This window comes from Chlorocebus sabaeus, chromosome 26 (genome assembly GCF_047675955.1).
Source record: "Chlorocebus sabaeus isolate Y175 chromosome 26, mChlSab1.0.hap1, whole genome shotgun sequence".
In the NCBI taxonomy this organism is placed as follows: domain Eukaryota; kingdom Metazoa; phylum Chordata; class Mammalia; order Primates; family Cercopithecidae; genus Chlorocebus; species Chlorocebus sabaeus.
Window position 1 is genome coordinate 53681272 of NC_132929.1, and position 25757 is coordinate 53707028.

Here is a 25757-nt window from a genome sequence, read left to right on the forward strand (position 1 = left end):
AGTGATTTTAAAGGTGCCAAGCAGGAACAGGATGGGGAGCGGGGAGGAAGCTAGGGAGGGCCGTGCCCTTCTCTCTTGCCGAAAACCCTTTGGAAAAAGGGTGCCAGAAGGAGCACCCGGAACTACCCCCTCATTGCCTGTTCTGGAAGCCCAGCTAAAGCAAGCAGCTACTGTGCACCAAGCCCTGGAGTAAGACAGACCTGGGCTCTGGCTTCACGCAGCGATGGGCAGCCTGTTGGGCAAGGTAGATGCTGAAACAGGCAAGAACTCTATTGCAGATGACAGAGGGAAGCAGGATCCCTGCTCCAGACCCCTGCTCTCTTCTTGGTTTGCTGAAGTGCAAGCTCTCCTGGGCAACTGCTGATGGCGAAACTGGAGATTCTTTCAAATTTGTCCAAAACATAACTTCCCTTATGAGTGGTTCTCTTGGGTGGGAAACAGACCCCAGGGTGGAGGCAGACCCCAGCACACAGTAGGCGCTTTCCTCAGCTGGACTTTCAGAGTGGGCAATGGGGAGTAGTTCCAGGTGCTCCTTCTGGCACCCTTTCTCCAAAGGGTTTTTGTCAAGAAGGAAGGGCACAGCCCCCTCCAGCCTCCCTCCCTGAGCAGACCACTTAAGCCAGGCTGGGGTGGGGATGCGTCAGGGAAGCCTTCCTGGAGGAGGTAACTGTCACAGGCGTTTGAGGTCTGCTCAGGAGTTTAGCAGTCTGGGGGCAGGGTGAGGGAGAAACATGAATTTCCTGTCAGAGGGAACAATGTGTGTGAGGGCTGGAGACACGCTGATGCCTGGTGCATCCTGCTGGCTGTGTGAGCACACGAATCTGTATGTGGGGCGGAGGGGTTTCAGGAGATGGAAAGGAGCTGGGTCAGGAGGCCTTGAATGCTGACCTCAGCAGCCTGCGGGTGATGAGAAGCCATTTGAGGGGAACATTTATGCCCTGACTTACAGGGGAGGGCCCTGAGGCTCAGAGAGGTGAAGGCCTTGCCAAAGTTTCCCAGACTGTGGGTTGGGCCTAGAGGACAGGGGCCGACCTCTGCCTGTCTCTGATACCAGTGTTAATGACTGTAATTCACTTTGGTCCATTAACAAGCCTTTATTGAGCAGAAGCAGGCGCCAGGAGTGTGGGTGTGAGGTGCCATGCGGGCGTCCCAGAGCCCTGCCCCCAGAAAAGATGGCCATCTGAGCCTCCCTGGACAGCCACTGGGAGGCTGAGATATGGCCCCCTGCCCCCATCTCCACCCTTGGGCTGAAGTGCTCCCAGATGTTGTCCTAGGCTAGTGAAGCCTTCATTCAGGGAGTAAATGGCAGACAAGGAGGTGGGTGGTCACCGCAGTCTCTTGTGATCTAGCTGTAGCTTGGTCCCTCTTGGGGTCCAACTTTGGGGATGTGGTGCAGGGATGTGCAGCAGGACTGGCCCAGCGGACACGAGCATCACTTCCTAACTGGAGGAAGGGTGCAGGGGTGGCCAGAGAAGGAAAAGAGTTAACCTGGTATCTGGCTGTCCCCCTTTTAGCTTCCACTGGAGGCTGGGATGGGACTTGGGTGGGAGTTGCTGGTGGTATGCTGGTAAGAGGGAAGCCTAAGGCCCAGGAACAGGGCGGACAGTGGGAGTCCTAGAGCACAGGAGGACCCCTGTGATAAGGAGGTGCTAACTGGAAAGTGCCACCTAGCTCAGCTTAGAATAGGAATAACCATGCATATGTATGAGACCTCATGACTATGCATGCTAGGACGAAGCCCAGAGGCTCCAAAGGGCTGGCTCAACTATGCTTGAGACAAGACAGGGTCCCCAGCCCCACCACCCCTGTGGCCCTAGAAAGCTGGCTTATACAGCTGACAGCTGTTGAAGGAGCAGGAACCCCAGTTCCTGCCTTTGTTTTGCTCCTGTCTCTGCTGTAACAATGAGCAAATCACTGGCCTGCACTAGGCCTCTACTTTCTCATCTGTACAGTGGTGATAAATCTCGGCTTAAACTGCCTCCAATGGTTGTGCTGAAGGTCAAAGCCAGGCAACAATCACTACTCAGATTGGATTCCCCTGGAAAGTTTAAGGGGCTTTAAGAGGCAGGGGTCGCCCAGGTTCCTGAAGAAGCATTCCTACAACATGAACCCTTTTCACAGATGCAGAAACTATGGCCCAGAAAGGTGGAGATGCTTGACCAAGGTGACACTAGTGGATTGTAAGCCTGTGGCCTGGTCCTTGCCATAGTTGACGTTAGTACCCTGGACGGGACCGCTTCTCCCCAGCCTGGTACCTATGTCATTCCCATCCCTTCGCCAGGGCTGTTCTGAGCCATTTGTTTTTATGTTTGTACGTCGGGCAGCCCGCGAGCAAGGCTGGCATCCGCCTGTGAGTATAAAAGTGACAAGAGGCGCTGGTGGAGTGTGGAAACTGTCAGCAGAGCAGCCGCCTGTGAAATTAACATGATATCGAAAGCGTCAATGTTTATTTACTGGAAATATCTGGACAGGATGCAAAGCAGGCCTGCAGCTGTTGCCTAGGGGCTGAGGGTGAGGGTCACCCCTGCCCATCCCTCCTCGCCAGCCACTAGACACTGCTGGCAGAACCAGCTGACCCCCTAGCTGAGACTCCCACCCTCTTCTTGACTTGTTGAAGCACAAGCTCTCATGGAGAAAGTGGGGCGTCATTGAAATCTGTCCAAAGTAACCTCCCTCATGTCCCAGAGTTCCAGCGATGGTGTCCAGGAGCTAGTGAATGAGGTGGGGCCTTTCCAAGGCCCATAGTCTCTGGTGCCTCCAGGGTAGAAGTCACTACCCCCAGAGCTTACTATGCTGGTCATCGCTTCCCTCTCCCCAGCCAGGAAGGCAGCTAGTTCTCCATGGCAGCCCTCCCTCAGCCCCAGCTGATTGGGCCAGGCTGAGGCCACTTGACTCAACTCAGCCAATCAGAGTGTGTCTCATGGGAATTTGAAATCAGGGCACAGAGATTAGGTTAGCTGCAGGGAGCTGAAATACAAGGTGTGTTGGCTGCCGGCAGGGGCTGCCATTTTGGGGTAGTCAAGCTCAGCTAAGTTCAAATTGATAAATGAAGGAGAAGAAAGGACAAGGAGGAGAAGAGAACAGACATGCAGAGGGAAGAGAGAGGAGAGACTCTGCAGCTCCAGGTGGAGATAGACACAGAGAGGTGGTTTTCAGTTTGGGAGAGGGAGGCCTGGCAGTTCATTCTGCAACTGTGCTTCCTAAAATTTCTCTGTAACCTTATATTCAAAGGGCACTTTGTTTGAGAAGGACAGAAATCCACTGAAACTGGCCTTAAGACAGAGACTGACACCAGGACTGAGGTGACAAGAAATAGGCCCTCAGATAAGATGTAGAGTTAGCTGGGAAAGAATGAAGGGGGGAGTCTGTGGTCCATGGTATGTGATAGCAGTGCTGCTAATTATGCTGTGCCCCGTAGGTGTTGGATCCCAGACCTCGGGACATGCTGAAAGCCAGACTCAGGGGACCACAGAGAAAAGCAGAATCTGGGACTCCCCCTAGCCTGGCTCTGCCCCTCCTCACATCCTCTGTGACCTGCAGACTTGGCTCTTGGTAGCCTCCAGGCTCACCTTTCCCAGCCTAGCTGCAGAGAAAAACTCATAGCGATATTCTCTGGTTCCAAGTCCAACTATCCTAAGGAAGGGCGCTGTTCAGCAGCACTCGAGGCAGGTGCCAATTCCTTGTTCGCACATAGCGACAAGGAGATGTGGGTGTGATTGATCCAGCTTGGGTCAGGTGCCCTCCCCTAGACCAAGTCATGCCCAGGGTAGGGGGTTGCATAAGAAGACAGCAGTTGCTATTCATACTGTATGATTTGGGGTGGCAGGGCAAGGAACACCTCACATAAACAAGGGCCCTTCTAAGCAGACACACACAAAAATGTCCACTCTTCTTTGGCACAGAGATGTGGGGAGTGAAGGACTGCTCCTACCACCTATTGCTCTCAGGAAAAGCAGAAGGGACTGGTTGGCCTCTGTTGATGACAATTGTGCAGTGTTGGCTAAAAACTTAGCATCCTCCCTGTTCGGCTACCCAGAAGTTTTCATTGCACTTTGGCTGACTTCCTCCCATGATCGTATGGCAGGTGTGTTGACAGGTAAAGCTACCACTTAGCCCAATGTTCCCCAGCTTACTCGGTGACAAGACTCACCATGGGTCCTTCCCAGACATTTTGATTCACAAGGGCTGGACTAGGTCTGAGAATCAGAATTCTGACTTTATCTTCTCTTGTGACCGGCCAGGAAACCCTGATTTAGGCCATGGAGGGTAAACCTCTCACCTGGCCTGAAATAAGAACAAACTAGAGGAATGAATGCCATTTGCGGTGTGGACTCAGTTATCAGGAGGTCTTTAAAGCAGTGGTCTGTACCCTGGCTGCACATTAGAATCACCTGGGGAAATCTTGAAACTCTTATTACCCAGGCAGCACCCTGCACCAATGAAATCAGAATCTTTGGGAGTTAGATATCAGTATGTTTTAAAGCTCCCCTGGTGATTACAACGTGTAGCCAGGATTGAGGACCGCTGGTTTAGGGAAAGCCATCATTTTCACTCTACCCACACTCCTACCGCGAGATCCTGCCTCTCCCACAATGTTGAAAAGATGGCCTTCCTGACCTTCTGGTCCTGCTTTAGCTAATTGGACCAAGAGTGGACACTCGACCTAATCCTGGCCCATTATGGTTTCTCCTGGGGATTTGGAATTGAACACAATGGCCAAGTTGCTCCGAGGAGCTGAGGCTGCCATCTTAGGGTAACTGTGCTCAGTTAGACACCTTGGGCAGAAGAGGAAGCCACTCCTTCTGCAGACAGGGACAGGTGACCTGAGCCGATGTGCAGCCAGAAGCTGAGCCAAGGGGAGAGAGAGGGAGTGCATCCCCATCCCCCAGGCTGGCCTGGGCTTCCCTGAGCCTCTATCCCTTACAGAAACCTCCTTGTTAGAGGATGTCTGCAAACACTGTTCCTTGAAGTCAAATAGTTTTGGATACAGAGCACTGAAAGCTAAAACTTGTCCCAGCCCAGAGCCCCACACTGCATTCCCTGGAGGGCCCAGCACAGGGCAGCAGCAGGCACCTATTGGGAACATCCACAAGCCAGGTGCTTTCCATGGCCATTGTGTACTAGTTTCCCAATAACCCTGAAAGGTGGGAATTATTATCCCCTTTTATACAGAAGTGAGGTAATGTGCCCCAGGGTGTCTGGCTGGTCAGTGCAGAGCAGAGACATAAACCTGGGTATGCCAAATCACTTCCAATGGATCTCACTGGAAACCAATTATGCAAAACAGAGCAGAGTGGAGGTCCCGCTGTGGTAAGGGAGTAGGGGGCTGCTGCTTGCCCGTCCCCAGGTGTGAGAGGAAGGTGGGCTCCCATTGAGGACAGCTCCTCTTGGGCTCAGGCCCTGAGAGATGCTGCTGAAGAGGCAGGGCCCACAGTCCACACACACAGTGCACTTGGAAGCTGAGACTGGAAGTTATGATTACTCCCATCGCTGTCATTCAGGCTAAAGAGCACTCGGTGAACCACACGCCTGTTCCTCTGCCATCCGGCGTGGTTTCTCATAATGCCAGGGACTCATATCCCTGATCACAATTTTCAAATGTGTATTATTTGAGTGATCCCCTCTTTGGAGTCTGTCTCCTCCTCAGACTTCAAGCTCCCTGAGGGCAGGAGCTTTGCCTAATTTGTTCCTCATAATATTCCCATGCCTAGCCAGTGACTAATGAAACTAGGTGTTCAATGAATAAGTGGGAAGAAGGAAGGGAGACAGTGTCCCAGAGCAAGAATCATTACATCATCTTATAGATGGGGAAAGGAAAACTCAGGGAGGGGAAACTAACGGGGGTCACAGAAAGTGACAACTTATCTGGACTAGAACCTGGCCCAGAGTCAGGCGAAAGGACCCAGAGAGAAAAGTAGGAGTGAGAATCTAAGATGGGTGAGGTATGAGCAATCATAAAATAAATGTATAGATAAATATAAATGTATAAAATAAATGTATAGATACAGACTGGGTGTGGAATGAAGGAGCGGTGAGGAGACACGCTGAGCAAAGCCCCTTCCTGCAGCCGAGACCACACTCTGGTGAGGAACAGCCTCCCATTCCAGTGGGAGCAGGAGGAATGAACAGTGACGGCTCTGTCTCAGGCCCTTGGTGGCAGTAGATGGGCCACAAGCTGGAGATTGCAAAAGGCCTGCAGGGTCTCAGCAAGGGGGCTGTTAGAAATCATGCTTGCCCATAATGTTCCTACAGAGAGAGACAGATACGCTTGTCCATCAATGTGGTCAAAGACAATTATGACTGGTGGTCACGATGGACTCTAATTTTCTACCCCAATGAGACAAGTCTCCCTTTTGGGCAGGGCACCTGGTGTTGGAATGGATCTGGCTGTGTGGCAAGGACATGCCCTCCTTGCCCTTCACTGTAAGTCACCTGGTCTAGGGACCCACGACAGTTCTGAATGTTCTGAATGAAGGCTGGGGACTGGAAGCTGAGTGAGGAATTCCCAAGAATACTAACAGTAGAAGCCAACATTTATCGGTCACTTGCTCTGCACCAGACACTGTGGTGAGTGCTTTGCGGGAATGATCTGACTTACTCCTTACAAGTTACATGGGCAACTTGCCCAAAGTTACATAGCTGGTAGGTTGCAGAGCCAGGATTTGGACCCAGGTCATCTGGCTCCAGACCCCATGCTGTTAAAACCGTGCACTTAGCCGCTTTGACCAGTCTCCACCTCAGCATATGCCTTGTGTTTCAACGTGATAAAAAACTTAAGGACTGGTAGTGCCTAGTCCCCATTTACACAGGCCCTAAACCAGGGGACTGATTTTGAATGTGTGTGTGTGTGTGTGTGTGTGTGTCCTATACCATGAGCTGCAGCTTGCCAGAAAAAAAGTGAGCATGTGTGTATGTGTGTGCGTGTGCGAGATGGGGGAGAAAGGGTGGGGAACCTTCGGAGCAGAGGGAGGAACACATGGTGAGGCCTGGAGGGGAAGGAGCTTGGGCATCTGGGGAAGAGAAAGGAGGTCAATCTAATCTCTTCAGAATTCTGGGGAGGTGACAGGATTGAGTCACAGAGGCTTCCTGAAGGCTGAGCCAGGTCCCCTGACAGCCACACAGTTCACCTCTGACCAGGATGCGCACCTGTTCCCGGCCCATCCACAGGGAAGGGCATCTCTGGGATTCATTTTGGGCTCATTATCAGGCGCCTCTGAGGCACCCCTGCCACACCTGCCCTCAGCCTAGCCCCATTCTAACCCTTTGAGAATGAGGGTCGAGGGCACAGGGATCGCGAGTGATGCGCGGGGTGGGACGGGGGATCCCTGTGGCCACGCCCCTCCCTGGCCCCTCCCATCCCGTAGCCTGGCAGCCCCAGCTGGTCGCCTAGGAGACAGTGCCCGGTGCGCTCTCATTGGCCAGCCTCGGCTCCAAGGGCAGGAGCGAGACTTCCGGAGGCTGCCCTTCCCCCCCGCCCCCCACCCCCCCCCCCCGTGCACGCCCTCGCGCGCGCGAGCGCTTGTGTGTGTGTGTGTGTGTGTGTGTGTGTGTGTGTGGTGGGGGGCGGGGCGGTGAGCACTGAGCACAGGGGCCATCCTGGCCGCGCTGTGATTCCAGGAAGGAGGGAGGCCGCGGCATGGAGACGGGCATGCGTGCGTGTCTGTGCCTCTGTGTGCGTGCAGGAGGGGGCTGCTCTGTGGGTCTGTGCATTCGTGTGAATGCAAGGATGAGAGTGTCGCGTGTAAGTGTTCCAATGTAACAGCTATTTATCTGGTGTACATTGACGGTTTGTGCTTGTATGGGTGCCCGTTAAAAGGTTTTGTGTGGACTCGAGTTGCTGCCTGGCTTTGTGGGAGAATATGTGAGGCTGTACATATGTGAGCTCCTCCCTGTGCCCACTTGTGCTTGCCTGCACACAAGGGGCATTGTGTGTGTGAGCATAGAAGTATGCATACTCATCCTAAAGAACAAGCCTCGGCCTCTGTCTCCTCTGTTCCCACACCTCAAATATTTCCTCCTTAGATTCTGAGATGTGTCCCTCTCATGCTCAAGCACCCACCATAGCTCCCCATTGCCTGGTGGTGCGCTACAGAACGCCTCAGCTTCCCCAACCACCCACACTCGTCCTACACTCCACGTGAGCAGCAAGAGCCAGAAGGAGGGGGCAATTCTGTCTCTGGCACAGGGGAGTCTTCAAGGGCAAGAATGGAGTATTCAAAGCAGATTTTCCTCATCCTAAGCCAGGGGAACTGGAGCTAAGGGCCTGGGGACACTTGCAAAGCTGGTGCCTGCCTTTGATCTCCTCTCTCTACATGAATGGTTACTGTCCCTTCACCCGCCACTGCCTTTGGGACACTGGGCTCCGTGGCTTCAGGGTGCTCCCCGGGTGTGGTCCTCGACTTCCCGCAAAAGTGTTTGGAGAGTTTTCTATTGTGGGGGTTGGGCTGGAGGTCAGCTGGAGGGCACAACTGGGACCTGGGAACCCATCACAGGCTGTCCTGGCCTCTGCAGCCTTTTGCCTCAACACAGAACAATCCCCCATCTATCCCGCACTTCCAGCAGTCCTCCTGCCTCTGGGTGACCCTGGGAGCCCATCAACCTTCCAGCGTCCCTGTCCCTTCCAGGTGCCCCGCAGGAGAAAGGGAACATCTGTCCTCCTGGCTCCTGGCCAGCCAGGTGCCAGCCAGTGGTCAGGCAATCCTGCTTCACAATTCTGGCCGCAGGGCTTCCCCACAGTCCCTATTTTCCAGCTGGGGGCTCCGCCTGGACTCACCATGGGCAGAGGACCTTGTTATTCCCCAGAGATCATCTTGTCTGGTTGGGCTCTCAGAGCCTGTTGTATCCAACTCTGGCTGTACAGAGAGGGAAAGTGAGGCTGAGGGGCAAGGACTCCCCCTACATGGTCGATGATTGGCAGGCTGCCTGAGAAGGACTCCAGAAAGGTGACCTCTGGGTGGAGGTGAGTGACTGCTCTGATGGCAAGGATCCTGGGGGTTTTGGACATCCTGGCTCCGGATTGAGCTGCCCTTGAGAAATGGGCAAGAGGTGGTCCTGAGGTGGCCAGGGTGGGGCAGGCAGTTGGGTCAGCAGATCCCTTGCTCTGTTCTAGGTGACTGCATGGCGTGGAGAGGGGGATTTATGGGCCCAGGTATAGGGCTGGGCCATAAAGGTCATTCTGCTAGAGAGGCTGTGACTCTGCCTCACTTTGGCAGTAGCGTGGGGGCAGGGAAGTTAGATAGGGGACATCCCTGAGGCCTGGGGTGAACCCTGAAGCTGGAAGAATGTGAGAGACCCAGTGTAGGCTTCTCCTAGGCCCTTGGGAGGGGTCAGTCTAGAGATGCTCAGGGTCTTATACAAGGTCACACCACCTCCTGGCACTGAGCTGTGGACAGAGCCCAGGAAAACAGATGCCGCGAAAGCTTCCCCCAGCCCCAGCTCTGGGTGCTGCGGAGGGGCAACTGCATGCCTCCTCCCATCCAGGTCTATTCTCTGTGCCCTTGGAGTGTCCTGCAAGAATTCTGGCTGGCAGGCAACGAGGGACGAGGCTTTCCTGTGCCGTGTCTGTCCTCTTTACGACACCATATTTTTTAATGAGCTATGTAAATGTCTGCAAGTCAGACAGCAAGGGCAGGAAGTCAGAGTCTCCAGCTCCCGCCCCTGCCCCCGGGAATGGGTGTCCCCCTGGGGCCAGTCTGACCTTGTGTTTCCCATAGGAAGGTTTTCTGGATTCCATGGAAGTGGCCACCTCCCAGTTGAGCTGAGTCAGAACTGGTGCTGTTGCCGACTGACTTGTTTTGTGACCTTAGGCCTGTCACAAAATGCTGTACTTCAGTTTTCCCTTGCTGTACCTCAGTTTCCTCATTTATAAAATGAGTGCACACAAGGGGCATGTTGTGGTTTCTGAGGCTCCATGGCTTAGCCATGCAACCTTGGGCGGTGGCTGGGCCTCTCTGAGGTTCGTGGTTCTCATCAGCAGAATAGGGAGTCATGCTGGCCACTGCCTTTGGGCTGAGCTTGGACCCCGGGAACCAGGAGGGATGAATCACGGGGAGGGCCCGCCTGTCCTCTGTCCTGCCTGGCTTTGTCTTTCTTCCACCTCCAGCTTCCTCCTCCTCCTCTGTTCCTCTGGAACATCCTGCCACTCCAGCCCCAGGATTGGCTGTCTCTGTGGCCGTGTGTCACAGTCCAGACCGGGAGTGAGGGGGTGTAGGCCGTGGGTGTACAGGGAGAGCCAGACCTTGGGTCCCTGCTGGGGTCACACCTAGGGCATGGAGAGGCCTCCTGGGTTGGCCTGAAGGCTGGGGTAGGAAGGAGCTGGGGCTGAGCACTGGGGCATCCCTCAGTCTCTGTGGCCCCTTCTCAGACACCAGCACTATCACCTGGCAGGATGACAGGGCTTGGGCTGAGGCCACAGGATGAGCCATAATAGGCTTATGGGGAGGCTGTAAATCCCTTTCCAGGCTGAGCAATCAGCTCTCTCAAGCAGGCAGAGGCTGGAGCTCCCAGGGGAGGGCCCTGTCCTCCTAGGGATGTGTTGTGTGACTGCTGTTCTTAGACCCCTGCCCTGTGGTCCCCGGTGGCCCAGCAGGGACCAGGCCAGGCCTAGAGTGCCAGTCCCTCAGAGCAGGCTGCAGGGCCTCGGTCTCAGGGCTCCACAGGGATGCCAGGTGGGCTGGGAGCCAGGACGGGGGAATCAACTGGCAGAAGCTTACAGCATGCCCCCGCCTCCATGTGCTCACCCACCCAGGCCACAGCACACCCTCCTCCCGTACCTTCCACAAAGAAAGGACGCCGTGCCTACTTCACAGATGAGAAGCCTGAGTCTGGAGTGTTTCCAGCCCAATGTGGTGCTTTGTTTCAGGGAAGTATTGGCGTCCTAAGTGTGAATCCTGGAGTCAGCACCTACCTGGTGGTGGGCCCCAGACAGTCACTTCTCAGTATTGTCATCTGAAAGGGAGCCTGTAAGCCCCTCCTCCTGGGATGATGAAATAAGAGAAGGCACATAGAACATCTGGCCTGGGGCTTGGCATGAACCCTCGATGAACAGTAGCTATTGTGGTTATTGCCATATTTCCCCCGTACCCTCGCTATGGAAAGGGCCTCAGACTGCACAGCAAACTTGGGTTCAGGTCCTGGCTCTTCCTCACCAGCTGTAGATCGCTGGGACAGTCACCATCTCTTTCTAAGCCCCCTACTCCTCAGTGAACCGTACAGGGCTGTGCACCCATGAGTGGTTCCTCAAAGGAATAAGGCACCACAGAGGTCCCTGTGGAGGGTGACTTCCAAAGGTGGCCGTGACAGCTCTCACACCCTGCGTGCCTTTTTGCGTGTGACTGCAGCTTCCCCTAGTGAGAGCTGGGCTCTGTCCTCCCTCTCGTTGAATCTAGGCAGATCTGAGACTGCCTTGGCCAATAGAATGCAGCCAATGTGGTGCTATGGGTCTGCCTGGCCTCGGCCTCGAGAGACCTGGGAGCTTCCATTTATGCCATCTTGGAGTGCTGAGCTACCCTAAACAAGTCAAACTAACTCAGACAGACCATGTGGAAAGAGAGGAGCCCGTGGCCCTGCAGCCCTTCCAGCCTCCCAGCCGAGGCAACAGACATGGTCAGAAGCCATCTGGGACCTTCAGCAGCAGTGAAGTCTCCCCAGTCGATGCCACACAGAACTAAGATGAGCTGTTCTCATCAAGCTCTGCCCAAGTTCCAGAGCTAGGAAGAAATAAACAGTTGTTTTAAACCAGTAAGTTGTGGGTGTGGTCATTATGCAGAAATAGATAACATCCAATCCTTCATGCTTTCTGCACCATCTTCACCCCAACTTGGTTGTGCAAGTTGAGCTCCTTGGCCACAGCTGATTGGACAAGGGGATGGGCACCTGACTTCAAGGCAGCCAACTGATTGGCTGGTGAGTGACCATCCAGACTTTTTTTTCTCTGGAGACTAGGAATGAAGAAATCAAAGGCCTTAGCCAGCCAGCCTACAAAGGAGGCTGGAGCTGGGGGTATTTGAATGGCAGCTGGGGGTGACTTTCAGTCCTGTACAGGCTCTCATGTCATCAGAGGGCACCACGTTGGGGAAAGAAGCAGGAAAGGTGATAGGCTGTGGAAGCAGGTTCTCTGAGGGTTCCATAAATCACTTAGCTCCAGCTGGACTGTGCTCCCTGTTCCTTGTACCTCATGAACCCTGACTTCAGGCCCTAAAAGACTCAAGGGGCCTTGGCCAGCTGGTGACAGAACTTCCCCAGGGACTCCTGATACCAGTCAGAGGTCTCCACTCCTCCTCTCACCCCTTCTCCCTTGCTCTCTGTGACATGTTCCCCTGCCTCCTTGTCATCCAGGGCCCCGGGGCACAGCCACTCTCTCTCCTGGGCAAACAGGGCTCATGGGCTGGAGTCTGCTTCTATCCTCCCCACACAGCCCTGAGGCCTCCAGTGGCAAAGCAGAGGGTATGGCCAGGTTTGGTTTCTACCCCAACCCATTTGGCATTCCTGTTGTGTCCCACAGTCCCTTACCCTACCAGTTCTTGAGTTCAGCCGCCACTCCCTTGCTTGCCCATAAAGATGTCATGCTAGTAACAGTGGTCATTAGTGTACCCAACAGGTGCCACACCCTGTGTCGGTGGGGACTTTACAACACTGTCTTCGATCTTCCCAGACACCCTGTAAACATAGGATTTAATCCTACTCTGCATGTGGGACTCAATGGTGGAGGTGGGATTTGAACTAAGGTCAGCCTGACTCCAAAGCCCACGTTCCATCTGCCATTCTGCTGTGTGACTCTAGGCAGGTTACTTTCCCTCTCTGAGTCTTGTATTCTGACTTGTAAGGGGTAAACCAGGGAGGAGTCCTGATGCTCGCTGCTCCCTCTAACACTCATCTTTCTGGTGCCGCCCTTGGGCGGGTCCACTTAAACGTCGAGAGTGGGTTCCCCGTCTCAGCATCATTTCTGGTTCAGGCATGTCTGCCTCATAGAGTAGCAGGCCTGGAGGCTGTGCTGCTCTTTCAGTCTCCTGGAAAGCAGGCTGGACTCTCAGGATTCAGTATCTTGCCTTTTCCCCAACAGCTTCCTCCACCCTCATCACCTTGGCCCCAGATTAAAAGGTGAGCAGAGCAGCTGGCTCCCAATAGGGTTTGAGACAGCAGGGCGTCCTGACTCCACCACCCCATGGGGTCTGAGGCAGAGCAGGGCCATCAGGGCTCTGGGGGAATGTGGGTGGCCCAGGAAGGCTGTGGTGCTCCAAACCACCTCTGGGATCAGGTTCTAGCTGTGTGTGTGCCAGGGCAAGGCAGTAGCTGCTCCTCCTTTCCCCCTCTCAAAGGCTGTCCAGCCACACAGAAAGCAGCCTCTCCAGTCTGACTTCCCAGACAATGCCCTTTAAATCCAGCAGTGCTTTTAGCAGCAGTTGAGTTCATAACCCTCTTCCACAGATGAAGGTTAAACAGCTTGGAAGGGGCTGCATCAGGACTAAAACCCACCTGGCTCTGCCCAGTCCCCAGTCCTCTCTGCTTGGCCAACCCAGTCCATGGGCCCTGGGCACTCACATTCCCCCAAACTGATCCTGGCCCCATCTGCAAACAACCTAGTAATTTTCTCGTGTCCTTCAGTTTCCTCAGGGGGCTGTTCTCTCCCAGTAGCCAGGAATAAATTGGCCCCTAGACCTCCCTGCTCTTACCAGCCTTGAGGCATCCCAGAGGGGTTAGTTAAGAACCCATATAAGCTGCCTCCTGCAGAGGACGGTGCCAACTGGACTTCCAGGGCTGGCATGATGGAGGCGGCCTGTGTGCCAGTCTCTCCTGGGAGGAGGGGCAGGCTTGTGGGGTTCTTGAAGACTCACGTGGCCTCCTGTTGTATACACACCCAAGGACCCCTCCCCCTGTCCCTCGTGCTCCTCTGAATGCTCTCCTGCCCAGAAGTGGCTCTGAGAAGCCTTGAGTCAGTTTTAGAAGTCTATGGCTCTGGGAGTCTAGAACCAGGCCCCAGATCGGTCACTTAGAAGCTGTGCGACTTAGGATAAGCTGCCACCCTCTCTGGCCCTCCCCCTCTGCATCTGTGTAAGAGTGGAGTCATCATCACCACTGCCAGTTGTAGAGGACTGACTGAATGGCAGGCACTGCACCGATCCACAAGCCAACCCATGTGCCTTCATTTCATCCTCCTAATGACCTGAACAAGTGTTTACAGGCGAGAAGTCTGCGGCTCAGAGGAGTTAACAATGCTGAGCAGCTGGTAAGTGCTGGAACTGGAACTCAAACTCAGACCTGACCTCAAACCTTACAGCCTTATAATCACCAGTCTAGGCTGCCCACAGGGACCCTCAACAGCTGCACACCAATAGTCCAGGATCCTATGGGCAGAGGATCCTGTTTCTTCTCAGGGGATAAAGCCACAGTTCAGAGGGCTTGAGCCTCCCCCAGAACCAGGGACAGTCTTAGGTGGTGGTTGGGAGATAGGGGAGAGGGCAGGCTGGCCCAGCTATGGCTACCAACTGCTTCAGCTGGAACCAGGAGGCAACCAGCCTCTCAGAGATGCCTTTAGATTAAATGAATGAATAAGTGATTGAGTGCCAACTCCATACCAGACTCCGCCCACCATGCCATCCCACCCGAGGTTTGGTTTAGAAGGTGATAGGCATGTAGCTGTGCGAGTTTGGGTGGGGGCGTGGGCTCTGGGAAGAACCCTGGTGGGAGGAGCTGCATCCCGGAAGTCTCCTGCTGTGAGGGCTGACTTCCCTATTGCTCCTGCTCCATGTTCAGCTGCGTCTGTGCCCATTGATTCTTACATGGCTGGAGTTCTCCCCTAGCCTGAAGAATGAGCAACAGGATCACCCTGGGTCCACTATGGGGCTGAACCCAAGGAGTTCCCAAGGAAAGAGGGAGCCCTGAGGGGAGAAACCAGGCCTCCCTGAGCCCGAAGCCCTTCCTTCCTGACAGAGATTGGTGGACCTACTGGCCTAGCTTTGTGGGTCAAGGTCCGTGGCCGATGGGAAACTTACAAGGTGACTGCCTGGCTCTTCACACTCTGTTGTTGGGGGCACCCCTCTCCAGGGTCAAGTTTGAAGCTGCTGGGTTTGGTTTGAATGGGCAGGGCTAGAAGCAGCAGGTGGGGAGCTGTTTTCTGAGCCTCTGGGTCTGCTCATGTGCAGGCGGATCCCAGCCCCAAACCCAGAAGCCCTAACAGCCCAGGACAGGCTCAGACCACGGCCTGGTGGAAGACGGGGCCAGACTGGGCCTGGGAAGCCTCAAGGGCAGTCCCAGAACTGCTTCCCCCAGTCCCCACAGCCTGGGCACTCTACATGGGAAATGGCATACAGTAGGTGCTTGATAAATGCTATGCAAAGAAGGCTTGGGCAGAGTTGGTGCTCCCAATCCTTGCATCAGTCCAGGCCAATGCTATAGGGGGCCTCCAGCTTCTGGGGAGCTAAGCCTTGAGCCCTGTAGAGCTGTTATCATCAGGCCTGGCAGTCAGACCCACCACCAGACCAGAGGTGAGGGACTCCCTATGCCCACAGCCTCAGGATCCCCTTCAGGTCTAGAGCCCCCCTCACCAGCCAGTGCTGCCGGCCACAACCCCAGCTGCTGTCCTAGGAGGAGCCTCTGGAAGTCCCTGGAGCGCCACTCCCCTTGACACACCCCAGCCTTACCCTCATGAAGGGACCCTCGGCAGCCCCATCCCCCACAGTGAGATAATAATGACCATAATGAGAACAGTCACCCACACATGTGCACAGCGCTTTACAGGTTACAAAGTGTTTCACATACATCATCTCATCAATTCCTCACAACAGCCCTGTGAGGTAGGCAGGGCAAGGGGTAATGTTCCCATTTATACAGATGTGGAGACTGAGGCCCAGAGAGGCCAGTGACCTGCTTGAGGCCACACAGCAAGTGAGCAGCAGAGCTGGGACCAGAGGCTGGGGTCAGCCCCACCTCCAGCCCCTGGCTCTCTGCACTAACTGTGCTGTCCCCCAGGAGGACCCCAGCCCCTGTCCAGAGTCTCAGCCACACCCAAGCCAGGCTCCCACCCCTGGCAGTAGTGCTGCCTGGCAGCCCAGCAGACAGGCTCCCACCCCCATCGGCAGACCTGTCCCCTCCACCCGCTCCCTGCAAAAAGCCAGCCCGGAGCTGGGCCCAGGCCTGCCCCCTAGCCTGCTCCTGATGGCGCCTGGGGCGGGGTGGGCAGGTGGGTGGGGCTGGAACCTCCTTTCCTGTTTTCCTGAGTGATCCCTCCCCACAGGGGAAGAGAAGAGAAAGGAGGAAGAAGAGGAGGAGGAGGAAGAGAAAAACAAGAAACTGAGTTGGAAGAGGGCCCTGGATCAATCAGGACGTCAAAAGTTTGCATTCCGACTAGCTATAGGAAATAGTTTTTTTCTCTTTTTATTATTTCAAGTTTTCATAAAAATCCATAATTATTGAAACCCAAGTTACAGAGAAAGTTCGTAACTTTTTTATTGAATTATTGACTCTGCCGCGTGTCGGTTCATCGGCTTTCAACTCCAGTCTGTCAATGCCCCTGTGCAGGTGGGGTCCCCAGGCCTGGGCTTCTGAGGTCCTGGTAGAAGGAGGGCAGGTGGTGAGGGCTGGCGGGGGGCAGCAGGGGACGGAGGCGGGAGGGAGAAAGAGAACGTGTGTAGAAGGGTAGGGAGGAGGTGGGAAGGACTAGAGAGTGAGCAGGTGGCGGCCAGGCCCCTTCCCGTGCCCGGCCGCTTGGGGGTCCCTGCCCCCCGCCCTGGCCTCATATCATCTTCATGTTGAACTTGCGGGGCGCGTCGGCGGAGCTGATGCCTGCGTCCGACTTTCGGGGGACATACTCGATCTCGATGTTGTGCTTCGTGTTGCCCTTGCCCCGGCTCCAGAGAAACAGCAGCACCAGGCAGAAGAGGACGACGCCCAGGAAAGAGATGAAGCCCATGGTGGTGGCGATGATGAGGGTCTTGATGTCGAAGGGGAAAGGCACAGTGGCTCGGGTGCTGTTGGCCTCTCCCTCGCCCGGCTGGTTGGAGATGAAGGCGAAGGTCTTGTTGGGCTGATGGGGCCAGTCGGGCGAGTAGCTGCGCACATGCAGGTGGGCGGGCATGGAGTCGTTGCCGCCTGCATTGGCCGCGATGCACAGGTACGTGCCATTGTCCTGTACCTGGGCGTAGCGCACCTCCAGCGTGCCATCAGGGAAGACTGTGAGCCGCCCATTGCTCTTGGCTGAGACCAGGTGCTTTCGGGGTGAGAGCCAGAGGATGGCAGGCGGCGGGTCGCCATCGGCCCGGCACACAAACTGCACCGTGTGGCCCTCATCCACAAACACCTGCTGGGCCTTGCGATCCCGGATGCGGGCGCGGCGGCAGGTGAAGTAGTTGGGCAGTAGCACATCAGGGAAGTCCTTGAACTCCTTGCCCTGGACGAACTCGGGCGTGGCGCACGTGGGCTGCTGCCGGTTGAAGTTGAGCCGCCAGCGGCGCCGGAACACCCACAGGAGCCGACAGTCGCAGGCCAGTGGGTTGGAGTCCAGGATGAGCGTCTCCAGGTTGCCCACCGAGTGGAAGACCGATTCTTCCAGCGTGGTCAGCTGGTTGCCAGAGACATTGAGCACGCGCAGGTAGTTGAGGCCGCGGAAGGCATAGGGCTCCACCATGGCCAGCTGCCCACCCACCAGCTGGATCTCCTGCAGCCGGAGCAGCTCATGCAACATGGAGCCCTCAATGGTGCTGATGGGGTTGTAGGAGAGGTTGAGGAAGCGGAGATAGACCAGGTGGCGGACGGCCAGGTAGGGCACAGCGGTCAGATTGCAGTGTGTGATGGACAGGGACGTCAGGTTGAGGCCGTAGAGGCAGTTGGGTGTCATGGTGTCCAAGTAGGGCCAGTGGGAGATCTCCAAGATCTTGAGTCGGTACAACCTCTTGAAGGAGTAGTCCCGGATGGCATTGATGTTGAGGTGCCGGAGCCTCAGGACGATGAGGCCGTGCAGGTGGGACAGCGCCTCGGTGGGGATGGAGGTCAGGTTGCATTTCTCCAGCGTCAGCTGCTCCAGGCTGTTGAGGCCGCTGAAGGCGCGGTGGGAGATGTAGACGAGGTCATTGTCGCCAACCTCCAGTGACTTGAGGTTGTACAGGTCCTGGAACATGTAGTCCAGCAGGATAACGATCTTGTTCTCGCTGATGTCCAGCTTGGTCAAGTTGCTGAGGCCAGTGAAGACGCCCAGCGGGATGAGCTTCAGGCGGTTGCTGCGGAGACCCAGCGTCCGGAGGTTGAAAAGGTTGTTGAAGGCGCCAGGCTCCACGGCGCTCACGATGTTCTCGTTGAGCTCCAGCTCCTCCAGGTGCGGGAAGCTGGCGAACTCGTCCTGGTTGAGCGTTTTGATGCGGTTCTTCCCCAGGTCCAGCAGGCGCGTCTCGGTGGGGATGCCCTCAGGCACTGCCACAAAGCGCTTGCGGTGGCAGAGCACAGCCCGGTCCTGGGCGGAGCACTCGCAGCGGGGAGGGCAGCCCGTGGCCGAGCCTGACAGCACTGAGCCCAGCACCAGCAGGAGGATGGGCTGCCAGCAGGCCAGGAGGGGGCTGGGCATGCTCCTCACGCCCCCCGCCAGCATCCTCTCGCTCACCTGCAGCCGGGGGCAAGCAAAGGACAGAAGTGGCAGTTAGAGGGCGGTGTGTGTCTGGACCCCACCCCAAGCCGCCTGGGCCCCCTCCTGCCCTGTCACGATGACCCTGATGCAGATAGAGACGCAGGGTCCAGATGCCCATGCCAGACTGGCCTCTGGCCTCCTCATGCTGCCTCCTCCTTGCCTCTTACCCTGCCTGGAGTCTTCCCAAAGGACCTTCCCAGCACCCTTGGGATGGAGGGGCTCAGGGAAGGGACAGGTCACCTCAAAGAGCCTGGCATTGGCGCCATCTCCTTTACATTTCACAGGCGGTTGACTCCAGGCACACACCCTGCCCAGAGTCACAGTTCCCCTGGTGCTCATCAGGGATAAAACCAGACCTGCGGAGCCGCCCTTGGGCTCACAGTGGGGATCAAAGGGGCTCAAGGGCTGAGGCCTCTAGGAACAGCCCCCAAGAAGCCACAGCAGCCAGAAGTGTGGCTAGACCCCAGACTGCATGGCCAGGGCTTCTGAGGCTGCTGGTGCTCCACTCGCTCAGCCCTGAGCCCTGAGCCTCCCCAGGTGCAGACACCATCCCCCCTCCCCATCAGCTCTGTGGCTGGGTCTGCAGTAAACCAATGGCACCTGTCACTGTTCACAGGTCTGTCACCCATGGGGTTCCTGGATTGCTGGAGGACACCTCATCCAGAAGGCCCAGCCTTGAAGCTACCCTCCCCCCGCCCGCTGCACCTGCAAATCCAAATCCAGCCTGAACTCCTGGTGGGATCTGTGACTCTCCTCTTCCTCTGGGTCCCATTGGTGACCCAGCTCAGTCTCCTGAGCCCAGTGCCTGGAGAATCTTTTTTCCTGCCTCCTGGTCTTGGTTCCTGCAGTTCTTTCCTCTGGCAACGCCCCTTCCTTGGCTGTTGAAATTCCATCCTCAAGGCCTAATTGAAGTCCACTGCTCTAAGAAGTGTTTTCTGATACCCAATAAGAAGTGAAGTGTGCTCCCCTTAAAAAGACTCTCCAGCCTTCACCTGTCTGTCTCTCAGGGCTCCCATCACCTTTTTCCTAGTACAGCTGCTTGTCTGAGGAACGTGCAGATTCCCACAGGCCAGGACAGCCAGGCAACCCCGGAGGAGTCTGCCCCTACTACAGCACCGAGGCTTGTTCAAGCTGGGCCCTGAAGCCATGCAGGGCTTGAGGGCTGGTGATATGAGAAACCGGGCAAGGAGCGGGGTCCAGTTTGCATATAGGCTGCAGGTGGAGTGAGCAAGGGGTATGTGGGAGCCTCCATGACCCTCTCCCACCCCCTGTTCAGAGGCCACTTGTCCCCACTTCTGCCCCGAACTGCCTCCCGTCTCCTCCTTCCCTCCTCTCTCTCCATCCACCCCCATGGGAAACTGGCCTGGCAAAGAGGGTGAGTAGCGGGGTGGGGGGAAGGTAGGTCAGACCCTAGGAGCTGCTCCACGGGTGGATCGGATGGCCTCTGGGAGCCAAGCTGCAGTCATCTCGCTGCTGGTGGGGTAAGGACCCACTCCCGCTCCTCCACTCCAGCCTCCAGTGCCCCTGAGGCTTTGCTGCCGTGTCCACACGCTGTACTCATGGCCCGGAGGGGGCTCACTGCAGGAGGGGGAGGCCCAGACTGCATGTCCCCTCTCCACCCTAGCTCAGGCCCTTTTCCCACGCCTTCCCACACCTCACACAGCCCCTGCTTTCATGGCCACAGGCCATCCATCCTTGTCATCCATGCATCAGCCATCAAGGCAACTGAGGCTCAGAGAAGTTGTGGCTATCCAAGGACACCCAGCCAGTAGAGGGAGCAGTTCTGGGGTGGGAGCTCTGGTCTGTCCACAAAGCCACACACTTGCAAATGCTCCACCAGTCTCCCAGGACTGACGGGAGCTTCGTGGTTGTTGATTAAGTCACTGATTAAGCAGAGAGGACTCGGTGTCACTGACATGTTATGGAATCTGCAAGGGTTTTGTCATCCCCAAGGGCTTTGTCCACCCTGACCCTCCCTTTGGCCCCTCTCATCCTCTCTCCAGGCTCTTCTGCAGTTCCGCTTCTCCCCACCCCACTCCCACCAGGCTATTTTCCACAGTCACACACGCTCCAGTGACCCACCAGAAAAGCAAACATCCTGACAGGCGATCAATAAGTAATTGGGCCAGCAGCTGGGGCTGGCGCGGGTGTGAGGCTGGGGACCTCAATAGGTAAATAGGACTTTTAGCATCCAGCTTAGGGCCGGGCTGGTGGGTGGCGGGAGCTGCTGGAGAGAAGGCTGGGGAATGAGGGGGGCTAGTGAGGACACAGGCCACCCCGAGGTGCTGGTAAGCCCCTCTCATACAGACACGAATCTGGCACAAGGAAGCTTGCACCACCTGTCCTCAACCTGCCCTGAGCACTCTTTTCCTCTTTTCCCACCAGTCCCTCAGCAAAGACACCTGGGCCTCCCCACTTTGTCCTGCACACTCCTATCTCTAAGTCATCTTCTTCTGGAGAACTGTCCCAGACTCCTGCCCCAGCAGTCTTTGTAACCTTCCACCCCAAAGGCCACCTCCTCCAGGAGGCCATCCTTGACCTACTCAGTCAGATATCACCTCTTGTCCCCAACATTGTTATTCTTATAGTAGTGATTTTATGTAATTGGTGTATAGCACACCTCATTCCCAAAGTGATTTGCACCAACTGACAGAAAAATTATGCTACAAGATGATAAAAAGATAAAAGCTAAAAAAGGGAAGCCAGTCAGGAAAGAATGCCACCAAGTCCTGCCTAATGACAAAAGGTGAGAGCTTCCTAGTGACCTTGAGCAAAGAGGGAAACGTGCTCTAAAGCCTCAGCATGTGGCATCTCTCCTGTAATGTATGTTTAATCCCGGCTCAGTCATGGGTCTGTGTGTCTCACCTGCTAGAGAGTGAGGTGCTCAAGGGCAGAGAGTGTGTCTGTAGCTCAGAGTGATGTGTGGCACAGAACACACCCCCACGAATGTTCTTTGAAAGGAAACATGTGCATGAGTGAGTTTTTGCAGGGGTGGAAGTCCTGCTGATGGGGCTAATCCTCGATCAGGCCCACTGAGCAATGAGAGACCTGAGGAATTGAAGTATGTTGGAAGCCGGGCATGGTGGTGCTGCAATCCTACTGCTATCCCATTGTAATCCCAGCTACTCAGGAGGTTGAGGCAGGAGGATCACTTGAAGCCAGGAGCTCAAGACCAGGCTCGGCAACATAGTGAGATACCCATCTCCCACAAAAATTTAAAAATTAGCCAGGCATAGTGGGGCACACCTATAGTCCCAACTACTCAGGGAGACTGAAGTGGGAGAATCCCTTGAGCCCAGGAGTTTGAGGCTACAGTGAACTGTGATTGTGCCACTGCATTCCAGCCTGGGCAATAGAGCAAGACTCTCCATCTGTAAAAACAATAAATAAAATAAAATAAAAAAGAAATACATTGGTAGAAAAGCTGGTCAGCCTTGCCCTGTACAGCTGCCACCCCAGGCCTGGCAGTTGGTCCCACAGAGCCATGGGCTCCGTGGGAGCAGGACAGCTCTGGGAGGGTATGGGCTCTGAGATGCCTCATCCCATGCCTCTTACATGCGGCTGCCCTAACGGTGGGGAAGCTGAAGCCTGAGAGAGGCTAGGATGCCTGCCCAAGCTGGCACAGCAAGGGCACAGCCCGCTGGGCCTAGTCTCCTGGTCTCCCACCCCCATGGGGTCCCTGTCATCTAGGGATGCTGGCAGAGTCACGTCTGAGGGGTCACCCAAACTGCTGAGTGGGCAATGTGCCGCTCCTGCCATCCTGGCACCGTTCATTCTGCCTGCTACTCCTGCAACTGTCAACAAGGGGTATTTTATGCATTTTAATCAGTGTTTTATTTTGGATCTTTGCCCCTGAAGGGCTTCCTACAAGGGTAAGAGTTTAAAAATTGGACCAATAAATACAAAGGAAATAAAACATCAAAGGCCGGCAGGTGGGCAGGTAGCAGAGAGCTGTGCCCGGAGCACCACACACAGACCCTAGAGCATCCAGAGTCCTTCCCAGGCTCAGGTCAGTGGGGGACCCTGAGCCATCAGACCAGCACTGCAGAGGGCTGCCCCAGGCTCTGTGCTGCCCCACAGTGGAAGGGACAGGCTGCTGGCCACCGGTCACACCCTCCTTCATGTCCTGGGGCAGATACGGCCTGGTTCAGGCAACGCTCCCTAACACATGCAGTTCTCTGTGGCCAGCCTGCTAGAGAGAGATGCCTCAGTGATGCCTGCCCACTCTGGCGTGCACAGTTAAGGACTCCACTTCAGGATCCCTGAGGGTACCGCCACCAGAAACTAGCCCTTTTCCAGCTGGAAGGTCGACATCCTCAAACCTTCCTAAAGGGTAAAGGGAAATGGGAGGCTCAGGCCAAAAACTGCAGTTTCACTGGGGCTGGAAAAATCTCTCTGGGGGCGGGGGGTGGCTCAGGATGGTGGGCTTCCTTCTTTGGGGCATCACATTCAGGGTGTGGCCCCAGGGTCTCAGGGTGAAGGAGGGTAATTAGAGGAGATGGAAGGGGCCTGGGATCACCCATGGACAGGTTCAGAGAACACTGAGAGGGCTCAGGAGTCACTCTGTGCAGCATCTGGAGTCACAGGCAGATGCTCAGGAGTCACAGGCAGCATCTGGAGGCCCACGGGGGCAGGGGCATGACTCCCCCACAGCATCCTCTCTACAGGCTCATCCACCAGGCACCTTCTTTAGAAAAGGGGAGGGACTAACACTTGGACAGCCCTGGCTATGGGCTAGGTTTGGGGCTTTTTTTGTTAGATGGGAGTCTTGCTGTATTGCCCAGGCTGGAGTGCAGTGGCAAGATCTTGGCTCACTGCGACCTCTGCCTCCCAGGTTCAAGCAATTCTTTGGCCTCAGCCTCCCAAATAGCTGTGATTATAGGTGTCCACCACCACGCCAGGCTAATTTTTGTATTTTTAGTAGAGACAGGGTTTCACCATGTTGGCCAGGCTGGTCTCGAACTCCTGACCTCAGTGATTCATCCACCTCGGCCTCCCAAAGTGCTGGGATCACAGGCATGAGCCACTGTGCCCAGCCAAGGTTTGGGGCTTTATACATATTGTCTCAGAAATGCTTTCAAAAGAGATCTTTCTTACCCATTTTACAAATGAGAAGAACAAAGGTTCTGAAAAAGGAATTTGCTTGCCCTGGGCCTGGGTCACAAAGCTAGAGGGTGGCAGAGCTCTGTCTCCTAGCTGGGCTGCCTGCTCCAAGAGCTGCCTGATGCGACACGGCGCTTAGACACTGCAGGCCAGGCCAGGGGAGGGGCTGTCCTGTCAGGGTGGAGATAGGGTGAGGCCCCAGGGCTGAGGGAAGGCCCTAGTCCTCAGAGAGCTAGGCATCTGCCCACAAACCGGACAAAAGCATTTGGGGACAGGCATCTGCCCCCAAACCGGACAAAAGCCTTTCCCCAACTTCCAGAAAACGGTGTGTTACACGCACCATGTGTGCTCACTGTTTTTCCTCCACACTCCTTTCTTTTCTGTGCCTGCTGCTGTTGCCTGGGCCTCAATCTCACCTAATGTGGGGCTGGCTGAAGCACAGAATGGCAAGTTGAGTTATTTTAGGTTTATGGTATCAGTATTTCATAGTGCTCCCACTCAGCGTTCCTCAGGGACCGCAGGGACCCCCCACCCCAGCACACAGGCATGCAATCTGGCATGGAGGCATCTGCCCCATGAAGGCTGGGGCCCAGGGTCGTCTGGGAGCTCAGCCTGGCTGTGTGGCCGGGGCAGTTCCTCACGGGGAAACGAGGAGGTGTGTGCAGTCTTCGTCTTGCCTTGATGCCTGCTGTGCCTGTGAGTGAGTGGGCAGCAGGAGGGATGGAGTGAGGAGGACGGCAGGCCTGGGAAGGGGGCTAGAGCACTTTGGAAAGTCTGCCCAGGGCTCTGCCCAGATCCACTGCCAAGAACTGATGGGGAGGGCAGGAGAGGGAAAGAGACAGAGACCAGGAGACACCCAGGAGACACGTGGTGGGTAAGGCTGCAGAGGAGAGGAAGAGAGGCAGAGAAAGCAGAGCGGGGGGAGGGGAGAAAGATAGGGACACAGGCTGGGGGCAGGGAAGGGAAAGACAGAGGCCAGAGCTTGCTCTGCAGGCACAACCACTTTCCCAGCCCCCACCACCTGTGCATGTCAGCCTGGGGCCTGTTAACACAGCCCCATCTTCGCCACTCCACCAGGTGAGTCTGAGCACTTCCATATCCAGGTGGGGAGGGAGACTCAGAAAGGTGAAGGGACTCACGCCGGATCACCAAAGAAGAGGCAAGGCCCGGCCTGGGCTCCTTGTGACTTGTCCTCTCCCCGAGTCCCTGCCTGCCTGAGGTCCCTTCTTTGCTTCAGCTTCAGTATGACGGATCCGTTTCAGGAAATGATAAAGTGTGTTAGCGGGAACTGCGCCTGCTCAGAGATGACTGGGGTCAAGTGGCCAGAAGTGGAGGCGCAGTGGGGCCCATCTAGAGAGGACTGTGACGGTCACCCCGGCCTGGGTCTTTCCTTCTGTCGCAGTGGCCAACCATCCATTCCCCATGCCTAGAGGCCTCCTACTTGGCCTTCAGAAGCAGCCCAGGGTCTCCCCCCCCCCGGTGGCTCTCCTCTAGCCTGGGAAGAAGGGACAGCCTCTGGTGGTCCCCTCTGGATCTCCGGCCACCCTCTGCCCGCACTGCTGCTGGGCTTCTCCCAGCTCCGTTGGCACTTCTGCGGCCTCCTCTCCTGTGGCCGTAGACTGAGAGCCTCCGAAGTGGGACCGGGTCTCACACAGCTCCACACTCCCAGGCCCTGCCTGCAGACGCGCCCACCTCAACGGAGCAGAGAGAGCCCACCAGACAACTGCTTCGAGGGGGCAGGACTCGCACTCTGCTCTCCAACTCCTAACCTAGCTCGTAATGAAGGAAGGCTTTGTGGTGAGGGGGAGGTGCTATGTGAGCTCAGGCTGAAATATGAACATTTCCCACAGGCCTAGAAAGAGGCAGGGGGAGGGCGCGTTCCACAAAGGGAACAGTGAGAGCAAAGGTGTGTAGTGGGGAAGGGACTTGTGGCCTGGTCAACTTGAGAGCATCCTGGGACTCCTAATGGCTTCTCTCCTAGCCCAAATCCTGACCCGGGTCCCTGGACTCCTTTTAAAGATGCTCCATTCTGGCTTTCCAGGGC

The 25757-nt window shown here is 55.9% G+C and overlaps 1 protein-coding gene across 3 annotated transcripts in view; it reads right to left on the reverse strand.

The window, feature by feature from the left end:
* Positions 1–15713: 15713 nt before the first annotated feature.
* LINGO1 (leucine rich repeat and Ig domain containing 1) overlaps positions 15714–25757 on the reverse strand; it is a 207317-nt gene continuing 197273 nt past the window's right edge. For all 3 annotated transcript variants that reach the window (XM_008015742.3, XM_008015739.3, XM_008015738.3), the window contains one exon: positions 15714–18586. In XM_008015742.3, coding sequence (XP_008013933.1) covers positions 16730–18574 — 1845 coding nt within the window. In that variant the 5' untranslated portion in view covers positions 18575–18586 and the 3' untranslated portion in view covers positions 15714–16729. The remainder of the gene's footprint in view (positions 18587–25757) is intronic.